The 12,911-nt window shown below is 40.4% G+C and overlaps 1 protein-coding gene across 5 annotated transcripts in view; it reads right to left on the bottom strand.

Moving 5' to 3' along the window:
* Positions 1–12,911, bottom strand: part of CKAP5 (cytoskeleton associated protein 5) — a 102,673-nt gene that overhangs the window by 24,430 nt on the left and 65,332 nt on the right. For all 5 annotated transcript variants that reach the window (XM_075545772.1, XM_075545776.1, XM_075545775.1 and 2 more), the window contains exons 19-26: positions 11,347–11,404; positions 11,133–11,258; positions 10,212–10,351; positions 9,896–10,070; positions 9,032–9,145; positions 7,966–8,094; positions 3,812–4,006; positions 3,318–3,450 (exon numbers count right to left, since the gene is read on the bottom strand). In XM_075545772.1, coding sequence (XP_075401887.1) covers positions 3,318–3,450; positions 3,812–4,006; positions 7,966–8,094; positions 9,032–9,145; positions 9,896–10,070; positions 10,212–10,351; positions 11,133–11,258; positions 11,347–11,404 — 1,070 coding nt within the window. The remainder of the gene's footprint in view (positions 1–3,317; positions 3,451–3,811; positions 4,007–7,965; positions 8,095–9,031; positions 9,146–9,895; positions 10,071–10,211; positions 10,352–11,132; positions 11,259–11,346; positions 11,405–12,911) is intronic.

Raw genomic sequence — 12,911 nt, 5'->3', positions numbered from 1 at the left:
AATGTGCTTGATACAAATGATGTAAGAGCCCCCAATAAAATGGTTTATATAAAAAAAATTTTAGCCTGCAAACCAACCAACTTGAAAAAAAAAGAATAAATTACTTTCATAGCTTATCTATGAACTCTAGAGGTTAGTACTCTCACCCTTCCTGAGTAAGAGGAAGTTATCCGCAGAAGGCTTAAAAGACACCCAACAGGACTGTTAATGAAGAGCATAAACAGTGCCTCATAGTTTGTTTTTTAATAAAACACAATTTGGGTGAATTAAGATTTCTTCTGAAGTGAATGTTTGGGTCAAATGTTTGAATATCTAAGAGGCTCATAATCCTGGACAAGAGGAAGGAATCTAGGCTTTATGCAGAAAATGTGATGCTAGACATGTGGCCTACCTGCTAATTTTAAATAATTAATTTCTCTGCTCTATGCGGCTTTATCTCCATGCATCTGGGCTACAGTAACACTCAAGACACAAACAATATGGGCTTTGGGGCTCCACTCTGCACTCCCTCTCATTCACAATGATATGATTTTTTTGTTCTTTGATGCCTGATACCTGATCCCTTCGACACCTCGTAATTGCACAGGCTGGTGTGCTTCATCCATGTGGACTTTGTTGCTTCTCAGCTAGATGGCCACTTGATATCCGGGCACCATCAGCTTTCTTCACATTTGCTAATGCACCTGCTTTGTCTTCGGCATAGTGTCAGGAGGATAAGCATCATAAAATGCCAATATAACAGAACAAAGTGTTTTTGCACTGAGGGAGTACTTGAGTAGAGGCCCAATGTCCATTTGCTTACCTTAATATTAAACCTATAAATATATGCACAGAGATCTGTTTCCCCATTGTCATCTATAAATATATTTACAAATGTACGTGCCTGTATTTAGAACTCTATAAATGCCCTTTGCCTCCTAGTTCTTTCCTCTATTTCCTTTTACTTTCCTCTTGTCCCATTATCATGTTCAGCTTTGATTTAGGTTTCAGTAATTCCTCTCGGTTACATTGCCCTTGATCAAGCCCTACCAGGCTTCCTTTGCCATAGATTTTGAATCACTTGTTGTTCCTTTGTCCCTGGGTTTAATATCCCTTCTTCACTCCTATCCCCCCCCCTCCCCGCCCCACCTCCCCATCACTCGTTTCCCAAGAACCATCAGTCCTTTTGTTTTCTCTCCCACCTATCTTATCTAGATAGATTTGCAGAGATAAAAAAATATGCACGAAAAACAAGACAGAACAAAACAAAGCAACACAAGAAAGCAAAAGAACAAAAAAAGAGAAAAGCCTGTAAATAGTTCAAGGTCTCTTTGTTGACCTTTAGGAGTGTTTTCCAGTCTAGTCTGATGGGGTGCCACACCTTGGTCCCAAAGTTTATTTTTGGTATTCCTTGGGGTCTTCATTGCTCTGTTCCCTTACTATTCTGTTGCACACTCTTAGTGTTTCCCCTCAGTGTGGTGGGGTCAGATCGGGCACAGTTCCCGCACTGTATCTCCAGTGTTGTCCCCCATAATGCTATGGGTCAGTGAGGGACATCATGTCTCAGAGTGGGGCTGGCACTATAGTTCTCTCTGTGCTTTTGTGGCTCTAAGCAGGGATATCATCCTCAAGGTTTGGTGGGTCAGGATGTGTTCCACTGTCTCTTCCTCTCTCTTCATTTGCTCCCGTGTACTCTGATCAGACATGTCCGTCTCACTGAGCTGCAGATTCAGTGTTGTCCTCTGAAATGAATTCTTCTGTGGGGATGGGGGGGCTGTTCACATAGTTGGGATTGGGGCCAGTCCCTAAACTGTACTTCTAGGACATGATATACTGTTTGCTGTATTGGAATGTAGATAAATCCTATTTGTTGTCAGATAAATTCAAGCCTCAGTCATCATGTTTTCATGTCCATAGTATTGTAGTTCATTATAGGAGCTAACATTTTCATTTGGATACAGTACAGTTTGATTATGCCAAGTAAGTAACAATTATTAAAACTTTATAAATTAAAAAATATATATGCCCCATTAGCCAAAATAATATCTATTTAGACTTCTGAAACAAAGCCCCTGGAATAAGACTTTTGTTTTCTTTATATTGAGGTATAATCCATACCAAAGGCCATAGCCTTAGATGTACATCATTTTCAGGAAGCAAGGTAGTGTCAACTATATGACAAGTCAATGAGTCAACCTTCCATCATGAAGCTGCTCTCTTCACCTACCTAGTCCAGCTTCTAGTACTCTTTGCTCAGCATACAGACTGAGTAAGTATGGTGAAAGGATTAATCTCTTAACACATACCTGTCCTAATTTTAAACCAGTCAGCATCACTTGTTCTATTCAGGCCTGTCTTTTAATCTCTGTCCAGGTTCTCCATGAGCACAATTATGTGTTCTAGAAATTCCATTCTTAATGATACCCATAGTTGTTATGATCCATAATTGACTGATCTTACAGAGTCAAGAAAATACAAGTAATTATTTTTGTAGTATTCTTTACTTTCAGCCAAGATCATATGGCATCAGCATGGTATGTGTTGTTCTTTAAAAAAAAATTTTTTTGGGGGGGGAACTATACTCTGTTCTATATCCTCTTCTGAATCTGTTTGAACTTTGGCAGGTCCCTGGTGATTTAATTTTGGGTAATCTTAAAATTTTACTTGTCTGTGGCATTATGCCATTGCTCAACAATGTTGTTCTGTTGGGTCACCTTTCTGTGGAATGGTTACAAATATGGATGCCCTCCAATGAGTTCGCCATCTTCTAAATGTCTTGGGATAGACAAGCCAACATTTCCGGTATTGTAGCCATTTGTTGAAGTATCTCAATTAGAAGCTTGTCAATTCCCAAAGCCTTGTTTTCCACCATTGCCTTTCAGCGCAGCTTGGACTTCTTCCTTTGATACCTTTGGTTCTTGATCATATGCTACCTCCTGAAATGGTTGCATATCAACCAATTCTCTTTGCTCAGTGACTCTGTGCTAGCCTTAGTAAGGCCGTCGTCTCCATTCTCCTTCCAATTATAATATCCAATAGCAGAAAATGGTGTGGAAACTTTAATATATAGGATGTCACCAGCTTTCTGAAATATTTCAATATGCTACCACTCACTGAAGACTCTCTACTGGATTCTGAAACCAAGACAATCTTCTTTGTACCTTTATACAGTTCCTGAAATAAAACCAGTACTTCACAAATGATTATGACAGGAGGGTAATGAGAGAGGGAGGAGGGCTTGGGATCTAGAACCTGTGAGGAAATGTGATGAAAACAGAGCTTGGGTTTCTTCTCCAAGTTCCCTAGAGTCATTTCCTTGCCCGTCTTAAGATAGTTACCTGACGAAGGTTGGAATTTGGCTGGAGCTGACCCTCCCATTGCTTTGGAAGCTGGTTTAACAGGTGCAGGTTTTGCTGGCATATTGGCTTTGGCTTTCTCTAGCATGGCCAATACCTGGTCTTTAGAAGTTGGCTAGGGAGACAACATGAAAAGTGAGCGGTCACAAAAATGACTGACTTATATTATGCTGACTTAAAGTAAATGATTGTGTTCCTGGTTTTACAATACCCTCTGAGTGAGGGAGACAGCACAGTGTGAAAGACATAACACACAGTGTGTAGTCATACTAAACTACTTATCCTAGGTCAGAATTTTCACCCTTGAGTACAGTAGATTCTTTAAAGGTTCTATACAGCTAAATATTTTATTTGTGCTCTCATCAGGAATTCAGTTTGGAACTCATGGGGTGGGGTAGTAGGTTGTTTTTGTGGATACAACATTCATGTCCAATATTTTTCTAATGGCATGCAACAATAAAAAAACCAAGTAGTACCTTCAGTTTCCCTGTAGCCTTGGCCATCTTCTCATACCCTAAATGCATCATGAAGAAGGGCAAAGCATCTTGGGCCTTCTTTCGCACATCACCATTTCGGTCCTCAAGACAGGAGTAGAGATGAGGAACACAAAGGATAAGGTCTGTAGGGGTGGAACGAAGAGTAGGTAGTTTCTCAGCCAGCCACCCCAGAAGCTGCCAAAAGAAATAAAGACTAGTCACACACTTCAGTGGAAAATTGTTATTTACAGTCTTAGGCTTAATGATTTCATCAGTTTCAAACACTGCACTGTTGGCTTTTACACCATGACTTTCCAAAGCACAGTCAATAATGTTCATTGTTCAATAACTGTACCCTATTGAAGAATTATATGCAAAGATGACAATCATCTTTAAAATCAGCGCATAGTTCTTTAGATGCTATTTTGGCATAAATTATAAAGCTTTAAAGATTTCCCCTCCCCCACCGCCCCAGTTTTAGGAAGAGCTTTAATGATTCTTAAAGTAGTTTTAAGATGGGAGGAGCTCTGGTGGCTTAGTGGTTACAGGCTGGGCTGCGATCCGAAAGGTCAGCAATTTGAAACCACCTGTCACTCCATTGGAGAAAGGCGAGGCTTTGTACTCCTGTAAAGAGTTGTGGTCTTGGAAACCCACAGAGGCAGTTCCACCCTGTCCGAGAGTGGTCACGAGTTAGAATTAAGATGGGAAGCTTTCACTTCTCTTTCTCTTTTTTAAATTTCTAATAAGTATCTCAGGCATAAGGACTCAAGAGGAGCCTGTGATGTGTGTTAGTTAAGTGGCTCAGCTGCTAACCCCAAAGCCAGCAGTTTGCACTCATCAGCTGCTCCAAGGAAGACAGCTGTGACAGTCAGCCTCTGTATGCTGCTTAAAGGTGCCATTGAGGCTCTCCTGACTCATAGAGACTCTACACAGAGTGGACGGAAACACTGCCCGGGTCTGTAGCACCCTCACAGCCATTGCTAGGTTTGAGCCCAAAGCTGCAGCCACTGTGTCAGTTCACCTTACTGAAAGTCTTCCTTGTTTGTGCTCTCTCTACAGGGACTGGTTCTTCCCAACAGTATGCCCAAACACTTGAGACAAAGTCTCACCACTCTCAATTCTAGCGAGCTTCCTGGTTGATAATTCAAGTATTCTGATTAATTCTTTTTAGCAGTTCATTATACATCCAGTACTTTTTGTCAATAACATAACTCAAATGTATCAACTCTTTTGTAAAAGATTACAAAAATCCCATGAAGTAATTCTACCTTCTTCTGTAGGATTGCTATGAATCCCAATCAACTTGATAGCACTGGGTTTGAGTTTTAATTTCTTACAGACCCAAACAAGTTATTTAGTGAAAAAATAAATTCTACAAGACTTACATTTTTACTTTACAGCAATATTTTCTGTATATCTACAATTCATACCCATATTTTAAAGTAACAGGTTGAAATTATAGATTAATGTGGAATTATAGGAGATAATGAAGAGACTTTGAGAAACCCTAATTCAATTTTCTTCAGTAGCATTTGATAAGACTATAGTATAATTAACCAATTAGGATACTTAATTGAAAGAATGCATTAATTTCATTTAGATTTCCTCAGCTTTCCTTGTGCTCATCTGTGTGTGTGTGTATGCATTATGCATGCATTTGAGAACACCCACCATCCCCGCCAAGATCCTGAAGAGTTCCTTCACAGCAATGTCCTGTTGTCTAGACTCCCACCCTTTCCCTCCTTCGCATCCCCACCCCCTGGCAACTCCCAGATTCACAATCTTGTCGTTTCATACATGATGGAGCCATACAATATGTGACCTTTGGGGGTTGGCTTTTGACACACAGCATGATTTGACATTTATCTAAGGGGCCACAAGCATCTATAAACCAAACCAAACTCACTGCCACTGAGTCGCTGTAAACTCACAGCGACCCTATTATCCCCCTCTTTAAACAGCAGCATTCTGATTGATGGGTGTAGCGGTCTCTCAGTGCAGTTTTAATCTGTGTTCCCCAATGGGAAAAGTGATTTAACATCTTTCAAGTACTTGTTGGTCACAGCTATATCCTCTTCAGTGAAATGTCTGTTTGTATCTTTTGCCCATTTTCTAATGGAAACTTTTGTATTGTTCAGTTTTGAGAGGTTTTTTTAATATATATTCTGGGCATTAGCTTTTGATCAGATATAAATTTTGCAAATATTTGATCTCTTCGCATGGTCTTTCATCACAAGGAGGTCCAATTTACATAGCTTTCCTTTCAAGGGTTTATATGGAATTTCCTTTAATGAATTGTGCTCATGGTATTGAATCTATAGATTGTCTAACCATACATTCCAAAAATGTTCTATTACCTTTCCTGCACTGGACTACTTTGGTCGCTTTGTCAAAAATGAGTTGCTCTTTTTTCTGTGGGTCTATCTCTGGGTGCTCCTGTTCTCCGATGCCTGTTTCTATATCCCTCCACCAACACGAAAGTATTTTGATGACGGCAATCATTTAGGTAGGCAAGAAAGACCTGGCGATCTACCTCTCGGGTTGGTAGTCACTGAAAACCAGTGAGTGAAGTTCTCCTCTGACACACACAAGGTCACTACGAGTGGAAATCGACATGCTGGTAGTGGGGAGAGTGATTTTTCCCACTTTATTCTTTGTCAAAACTTTCTCGACAAAGACCTGCGATTAAAAGACCTGTCTTGTTCAATACTGTCTTGTTCCAAGACCTGCGATAAAATGCTATTTTATTCTATTGGGTTGCTGTGTTGGAATCAACTTGACAGCAATGGGTTTGTCTATGTCTATGCTGGGATTTTGATAGAAATTGCATTAAACCTATAGATCAATTTAGTAAGAATTGTAATCCCTACTAGAAGATCTAGAGGCACAGTGAGCTGCTAACCACAGAGTTGGCAGTTCAAAACCACCAGCTCCTCCTTGGAGAAAGCCACAGGGACAGTGGCTGGACCTATCTTGGACCTGACTGGGTGAAAATGGGTTGGGTTTGGGTCTGACATCTTGTAGGCTGAGTTTTCTAACTGAGGCACAGAGCTGGTTAGTTTAATTTGTCTTGTTTCTTCACCATGTAATTTTCAGGATGTGTATCTTTGTTTTGTTAGTGTATTTAACTACTGCTTGAATTGCACTTTTAATTTTGGTTTCTACATGTTCACTGCAGTATAAAGCAACATGTTTGATTTTTGTCTGCTGATTTTGCATCTTACCACATCCCATTGTTAGTTCTAGGGACTTATTTGTAGAATCCTTGTACTTTCCATGGAGTCATGGCACTGCGATTAGAGACAGCTCTAGTCAGTGCCTTTCACTGCTCTTTCTTGCCTGTCTGAGTGATGAGAAACCCTGGTGTCATCAATAGCCATCCTTGTTTTGCTCCCAAAGCACTCTGCCTTTCACCATTGAGTATCTTAGCTATAGGTTCTACGTAAAGGTCATCGCGTTGATGTGATTCTTCATTCCTAACTTGCTGAGAATTGTGTGACAAAGGAACATTAGGTTTCTCCAAATGCTTTTTCTGAGTCAACTGAAATGGTCATGACTTTTCTTCTTTAGCCTACTTATGCGGTGAGTTAACACTGACTGGGTTTTGAATGCTGAACTTTGTACTTATTTCTATATCGTGACTTACATTTCTATTTTTATCAATTTAAGTTTAAAGAAAGAAATTTCATAAATGAGCTAGACTTTTATCACGCTGATGGAGCCCTGGTGGCATAGTGGCTACGAGTTAGGCTGCGAATCACAGGGTAACCACAGGGTCAGGAGTTGGAAACCACCAGCTGCTCCTTGGGATAAAGGCAGGGCTTTTAGCTGCCATAACAAGTGAACCCCCCAGGGGCTGTTACACCCTCCCTGTGAGGTCACCCTCCCTGTGAGGTCAATGGCTGTGAGCTTGAGTGTCTGAGTTTTCAGCAGTCCATTCCAGGAGCTCATGGGTGGGTGGTGGTGCTGGAGCAGCAGTTGCACATGAACACAAAAGCTCCAGGAAGTTTAGTTTCATTTTATTTACTGTTCAATATAATGAAGCTCTGTTACTCCTACAGATAAGATTACATCATACCAATATATTAGGTGGGCATAAGCCCCTCAAAAGGTAAAAGGCATAGATAAAGCACATCAGTTTCGTTAGTACCAACCTCTTGTCTCAAGAAAGGGTTTTCCTTTTTGAGCTCCTCAGAAAGCTCCTCTCCCTCCAGCCACTCCTTCATGCCAGTCTGCTCCGCCCAACCGCTCACGGTCGCCAGAGCAGCAGCGCGAACATGGCTCTTTAGGGAGAATTTACCAAAACCAGCAACGATGGTTGGGAGACAAGGGTGAAAAACTTGTTAGCTGACACAGAATCAAATTCGATACTTGTACTAAAACTTCATACAGAGGCAGAGACATAAACATCAAATGTCAAGATCTCACACTTGGTTAAACAGTGACCTGGGCATAAAAAGAAGCTAAAAGGAAAAGAACAGACTCTCCTGAATCTCTACTGGCTCTGAAACTGCCTCCTAAAAGCCTAAGATTCTACGTATCAGAAACTCTTCACATTTAAGTTATGTTTTCCTATTCATTGAAGGATTTGAGAAAACAAAAATTTAAATAGACGAATTCCTCTAATTAAGTTGATTATAAAACGAAAAAATAGACATTCAAATATTTAGTCTGGGGCTACATAGAAATGGCTGGTGATCTTCAATGACACTAATCCTTGGACTGTCAAAGTGGCAAGATGTTCCTGAACTACTAGAAGGTCTTATTCGAATAGTTTAGGGGGAAAAGTAGAAATGAGTCATTAACTCATTCATATATTTACTCAGACTCTTTACATTAATACTTTTTTAGAATAAGGTGGCTCTAAAACAAAAAACAAGAGGCACAACTTATTGAGTGCATACTATGCGAGAAGGCACAGTTCAATGCACTTTTCGTACAAACCCTTATTTAATTCAGGGAGAAAATCAGCATCACAGATAAAAGAATCCGAGTCCTAGAGAATGTACATCACTCACTGAAGGCTGAACAAAAGTAGTACGTCATATAACCGCGCACCTTAATACTGCTCGGGCTGCAAAACTGTTTGCTATTTCTTGCTAAAATTCTCTTGATTACAAAGGATTTGGACATGTACTCTAGAAAAGAGAATTATTCTTAGCCCAAGAAAGTGGCTGGCCTAGTCCAGACTGGAGCTGTGGCATGCGAGTCAAGGTCTACCTTGCTGTCCCCAAGCACTGTGATGATAGGGATGCCCAAGTTTTTCACATGTTGCTTGATGTTTGGGCCCATAGCTACTGCCAACTGCTGGAGGATCGTCAATGTCTGCTGCACCTGAGTGGGAAGAAGTAGCCACAGTAAAAAGGGTTGAAAGTGTTTCAAGTTTGCTAGTATAGACAGTACAGTATGTGGTTTCTGACCTCCTTGCAAATGCAATCACATCATTATGATGTGACTCCTATTTGGCTTGGAAGTGATTTTTAATTACTGAGAGGTCTTTAGACTTTCTTTAGTCCTTACTGCTTCACAATGTCATGGTAAGGTATGACAACCCTAACTCGGCAATGTAAACGTAGGCACTAGAAAAGAAGACAGTTTATGGGCATTCGAGAGGTTCTCGATAAAGATGGAGACCCTAGGGAACACTTTTACTCTGTTCTGCACAGTTGCTAAGAGTCAGAATCAACAGTAATGGCTAGGTTTCTATAAAAAGCAAACTCTGACATTCATGGAAATTAGATTACCAAACCTGTCTTCCACAAAACACATCTTGAGCTAACTTTAAAAACTATGGGCAATCATGGCAGGGCTATGGGTTAGGATTTGTGCTGCTCACCAGTGTGTGAAGTGGGAAAAAGATGAGGCAGCCGTGAACATACACAGCGTCGGAAACTCTAAGGAGCAGCTTGACTCTGTCCCACAGGGTCGCCATGAGTTGGAATCAACTTAGTGGCAATGGATCGGGGGAGTTATTTGTAGTTCAAAGTAAATAAAGTGACCCTTCGTATGTATTTTTTTGCTAGTAAAGGTTCTACTGAAAAGGAACTTCTGGGAGGAAAAATAACAGGCACATGATCTACATACCAAGATTTTATTTGAATCATTGAGTCGACCCTTCAAGGCAGTGGGAAGTTCTCCTATATTTGGCTGGATGAATTTTGCTTCATTGATAATGCCTGCCACTTCATCTAGGCCTTCTTTCCTGATCTTCCAGTTCTTGTCACCAATCTTAGATACCAACTCTGAAGTGATTTTATCACTGAAAAATGAAAGACAATACTTAATTCCACACTCCTCAAAGAATAATGTCGCAGAAGTACCCCTGACCAACTTCAAAGAACATATCATTTAGGATTCAGTAGGATGCATCAAATCAACCATTTTCCCATTTAAAACATACCTAATCTCTGCCCTTGGCAAAAAATCAACAACATCACTGCCTCCTTCCTCGGGTTCATCACCATCTTCTCCTTCATCTACTGCACTTGCGCTGTGCTTGGAAATCCCTCGAGTTGGAGCAGGTGGGCTCTGTCCCTGCATCTACACACACAAATCAGTGAGGCTAATGAACTTTATGAAAGCAGTCAGAGCACACAAATCTGGAGGAGCACTGAGGCCAAACATCCACATTTATTCATGATTCTTAGTATCTGTACAGTAGATATTTTCATTCCTACCCAGATTCTAAGTTTGAGATTATATGACAAAAAGTATTTTTTTCTTTTAAAAATTTTCTCAGCAATGTTTTCTTTCTTTTTTAAAAATCATTTTATTGGGAGGCTCATATAACACTTATAATCCATACATCCATCTATCATGTCAAGCACATTAGTACATATGTTGCTATTACTATTCTCAAAACATTTGCTTTCTACTTGAGCTCTTGATATGAGCTCCTCATTTTTATTTCTATGCAAACTTAGATGAAAATGATTTCTCAATCATGAAGTTTCCCGTTGATTTGTATGAATAAATACAAGGCAACTCTGCAAAGATTGAGCAATTTCGGCTAAAAAATTAAGTTTAAGGAGAGGCAAGTTTCTATTTCTAAATGTAAAGTGTTATTTGTAATGTACTTTTAGAATAGGTAATGCATTCATGATGCTATTCACAAAGGATACCAAGATGAAAATCTCTCATCCTACAATTAGCTTTATTCCTCACTGCATCAATAATTTCCCATAACTTGTCAGGAGATATTTCATGCAGACGAGAGCAAATATTTATTCTTTATTACAAAGGATTAAAAGTTTACATTTCACCAATTAATACAAACATCCTCAAGCCCACCAATGGCTTATAACATCTGAAGAATCTTTACCTTCTCAAATTCTGCATCAATCTGCGATAGGAGGGCAGGCTTCTCATCTTCAAAGAACATGCGCAAAGATGGACCAACATACAGATACATCACACCAAGCAGGGTAATAGCAGAAGTCCTCACAGCCTGTCAGACAGAACAAAAAGGACTCTCCAATCCAGAACACAGCCACAAGGTGGCGGTGATACTACTCTGCATACTGGTATATACTCACTGGGTTTGTTGCAGCAAGAGCTGTCTTCACATTGCTAATGAAAGCTTTGACATTCAACCTAGGGGAAATACCATTTACTGTTAAAAACAAATGATACTGAAGATACTTATTTATTATTATTCATTCATTATTGATATTCATAATAAAACCAGTGCTTTATTAAGCCAGACTGGCTATCTTTGGATATGTCTGCCTGACTCATCTTAGAGTGAGCTGTAAATACCACCTCTATGCGGATAAGCCCTGAGTCAATTCTGGATATTTTCCCAGAACTCTAGAGTCACTCATCCACCTGTCTTTGTGACATCACCATGTGATTAGCACAGGCCCTAGATCTGATATGCAAAACCAAATCAATTGCCCACTCTCCAAACTTGTTCTTTCTTTCCACTCGTCTCCGTGTCACTAAAAGAGCCACATCATGTCATCCTGAACTGCCCTCTCTCTCGTTGAGCTCTACTTTCAGAATATCTGATTTCTGATACTTCTACCGCGACAGTCTATGTCCAAGCCACTCTAAGCTCCTGATGGAATGATTCCACTATACCAGTCTCATTGCTTTTGCCCTTGGATCACTCTGCTCTGATTGTAGCCGGAATGATCCCGTTACTCCTTTGCTCAAAACTCCTAATGGTTTTTCAAGTGCTCAAAATTTTGAGGCTATATATGTCCCACTCTTTCATTTACTCCATTCCTATCAGGCAGGTCTCCTTGCTATTTCTGAATACAGCATCCATAATCCTACTTTAGGGCTTTTGTACTTATTATTCCTATGATCTGGAATGCTCAGCGTTTTGCTGCTTGTTTCTCCATTTCCTACAAGGCTGTGCTCAGGGAGAGATGTTCATGAAGGACCATGACTATCCCATAGAAAAGAACACCATCACAACCATTCTCCAAGACGGCACTGATAAAGCCTTTGTGCTGCTCTATTTTTAGTTTACTGTTCTTCTGTCTGTTATTTTTACTGCTTATCCTTTGTCTGTCACTTCTGACTTAGGTCCCATGAAGGCAGACATCTAATTCTGACCATGACAAACATTGTAAGATGCTGAGCAGATAATTTTAATCTGGCTTTTCTAACAAGAGTCCTTCTGGGTCTGGGTGGGAGAAGAGAGGGAAGATGCTGATAGGCTTCAGTTGTGAGTACTTGTGAACAGGGTTCATTGTGATCATCTTCCTGTTGCATATAAAATAAGACCTCCTATAAGCAGAAGGGATCTCAATGCCAGAAGAGCCAGGATTGAAGTGCATCCTCTGGACTCCAAGATAACTGGGCAATGAAACTCCGTGATCCAAAAGGTACCAGTGACGTAAGAGGAGTGAGAGGCACAGCAGCAACAGCAGAACCTGGAGCCGAGTGCCTGAGACAGCATGGGGGACGTCCCAGTCAGAGTAAAGCTGAGAGCTTTCAGGAAGGAGGCTGGCTTTTTGAATGGGGTGCTTCTGGAAACTTAATTCCAGGATCTGAGTTCACTGACTCATGGAGCTGGAGCAAGAGGGCTTTGGGGTTGAGGTTTATTTGAGTGGCATGCCCTAGTAGGCATTTACTAGCAACCTTGAAA

The sequence above is a fragment of the Tenrec ecaudatus genome, chromosome 4 (assembly GCF_050624435.1).
Source record: "Tenrec ecaudatus isolate mTenEca1 chromosome 4, mTenEca1.hap1, whole genome shotgun sequence".
NCBI classification, from domain to species: Eukaryota; Metazoa; Chordata; class Mammalia; order Afrosoricida; family Tenrecidae; genus Tenrec; species Tenrec ecaudatus.
Note: the sequence above shows the minus strand (reverse complement) of the source record. Positions and strands in the feature narration are given on the sequence as shown.